Source organism: Phaethon lepturus, unplaced genomic scaffold (assembly GCF_000687285.1).
Source record: "Phaethon lepturus isolate BGI_N335 unplaced genomic scaffold, ASM68728v1 scaffold32209, whole genome shotgun sequence".
Taxonomy (NCBI): domain Eukaryota; kingdom Metazoa; phylum Chordata; class Aves; order Phaethontiformes; family Phaethontidae; genus Phaethon; species Phaethon lepturus.
The window spans coordinates 1-2,047 of record NW_010566096.1 but is presented as its reverse complement, the minus strand read 5'-3'; the positions used below and the strand labels follow the sequence as shown (position 1 = coordinate 2,047).

General features: G+C 60.4%; 1 protein-coding gene across 1 annotated transcript in view; it reads right to left on the bottom strand.

The window, feature by feature from the left end:
- LOC104627250 (protein FEV-like) overlaps nt 1-1,905 on the bottom strand; it is a gene marked incomplete at its 5' end in the record, with an annotated part of 2,238 nt that extends 333 nt beyond the window's left edge. Inside the window, 2 exons of the mRNA XM_010295383.1 lie at nt 2-269; nt 1,723-1,905. Coding sequence (XP_010293685.1) covers nt 2-269; nt 1,723-1,905 — 451 coding nt within the window. The remainder of the gene's footprint in view (nt 1; nt 270-1,722) is intronic.
- Between the last annotated feature and the right edge of the window lie 142 nt (nt 1,906-2,047).

Below are 2,047 nucleotides of genomic sequence, written 5' to 3'. Positions count from 1 at the left end.
CGCCAGCCCGTGGAAGTCGAACTTGTAGGCGTAGCGCTTGCCGTGGACCTTGGTCATGATGTTCTTGTCGTAGTAGTAGCGCAGCGCCCGGCTCAGCTTGTCGTAATTCATGTTGGGTTTGCTCTTCCGCTCGCCCCAGCGCCGCGCCACCTCGTCGGGGTCGATCAGCTTGAACTCCCCGTTTGTGCCTTCCCAGGCGATGCAGTTCAGGTTGGCTCGGTCCGAGAGCAGCTCCAGCAGGAACTGCCACAGCTGGATCTGCCCGCTGCCTGCAAGGCCGGGCCCCAGAGAGGTTAAATCTCCCTCTCAGGGCATGAGGAGAGGGGCAGGATGTGCCCCAGTCTCCTTGACCCCCTGCTGTGTTGCCCCCCTCCCAGACCCAGGTTTCAGATGCACCTCATTGCACCTTCCCTGCTCTAGAGGCACGGAAGATGGTAAGGAGGTTGTGTCTCCTTTGCAGCATCCCTACCCCACCCTGGCCTCCAAGCGAGGAGGAGAGGGTGCCCCTGCACCTCAGGACAGGGGTAGGAGTGCTCAGAGGTCAACACAGGCTGCAATGGGTCTGGACCCAGGGTCTCCACATCCCTCCCACCCTCATTCGCACCCCGCTGAAGTCGAATACCTGCTCATTTGTGTGAGTATCTGGCCTGGTTCTTTCATCTGCAGCCCCAAGCAGGAGGTAACTTGGCAGTACCCAGATCTATCCCAGCACCAATATTCCCCGCTGCCACCTCTGCTTGAAACCGGGCTGGTGTCACAGCACAGCCCCTGCTCAGCTCTGGGGGCACTGTGCCCGGCAGGGATGTCTCCATGGCAGGCTGAAGTTGGGGTGCAACACTGCTCTAACCTGCACCCCTGGCAGGCACAGGCAGGTCTAGGGGAAGGAGAGATCAGGACAGGGCAGGACCTGCTGTGGCTTTGAGTCAGGCACCACTGTTCCTATTTCCAGAAGAAAACTGTCCTCTCAGAGCCATGGCCACTACATCTGCAGCTTGCACTGAGGAGCACCTTTGGTGGGTGCCCAAGATGCCCATGTGCCGGGCTCTGCACACACAGGAGCCTGGCACACCTGGACATGCCCATGGTGGGGCTCAAGGACAGGATCCACTGAGTCTGGCCAGACGCCACGAGAGAAGAGGGTCCCTGGACATTAGGGTGACGAGCAGTCCCACCTCTGGGACCCAGCCACCCTGCAGAGCAGCCCTGCACTTAGCTAGACCCCCCACTCCCTCCCAACCAGCACCCCTTGCACATCGCTGCTTCTGACCCCTGCAGCACAGGCTCTTCCCACAGCAGAAAATGTCTTTGCATTCCACCCTCCCTGCGCTTTTCTGCCGCTATTTTGTCTAAAGGCGCGTGGATCCCATGGCGAGGTTTAGCACCCACGACCCCTGCAGCAGGCAGTCCCGCAGCTCAGCTGCCTTTCCCACAAAGAGCCATCGTGTCCTGCTTGCTTCGCACCCACCTATTTTATCTGGTGCCCCCCAGTTCTTGCTCTGGAAGAAACAAAAAACAGCCGTTCCCCATCCATCCCCATCCCACCAAACCTCGCTCAGACATCCCGATCCAGGCAGACAAGCCCAGGTCTTTCCAAGGTATTGCACTTCCAAATCCCCCATCCTGGGACAGAGGTGGGGGGTCTCTCCTCTCTAGGGTACATCCGCACCCCTTGCCTCTTGTCGATCCCTGCAGCTCCCACCCCGCACTCCTGCTGCCCCCCACCTATGGGGTTCTGCACCCCATGCAAGGAGGGCAGGGAGGTATTGGGGGTGCGGCTGGGTGGGGGGGCGAGGTTCAATCCTGCCTGCCGCAGGGTGCTATGCTGCGGCGCCCAGCAGCTGCCTGAGGAAACCTCCAGGAATCCAAAACGGTCCTTCTCAACACAGCGCACCACACAGAGGATGTCTGGGGCAGAGTCCGCAGCACAGAGGCAAAAAAGCACCCACCTCCCAACCCCAGCTTTGCCCCCCCTCCCATCCCTAACCCAGGGCTCCCCTTATCCTGCTCAGAGCACCCCCTGACCCATCTCTTTGCCAGGCAAGCAAGC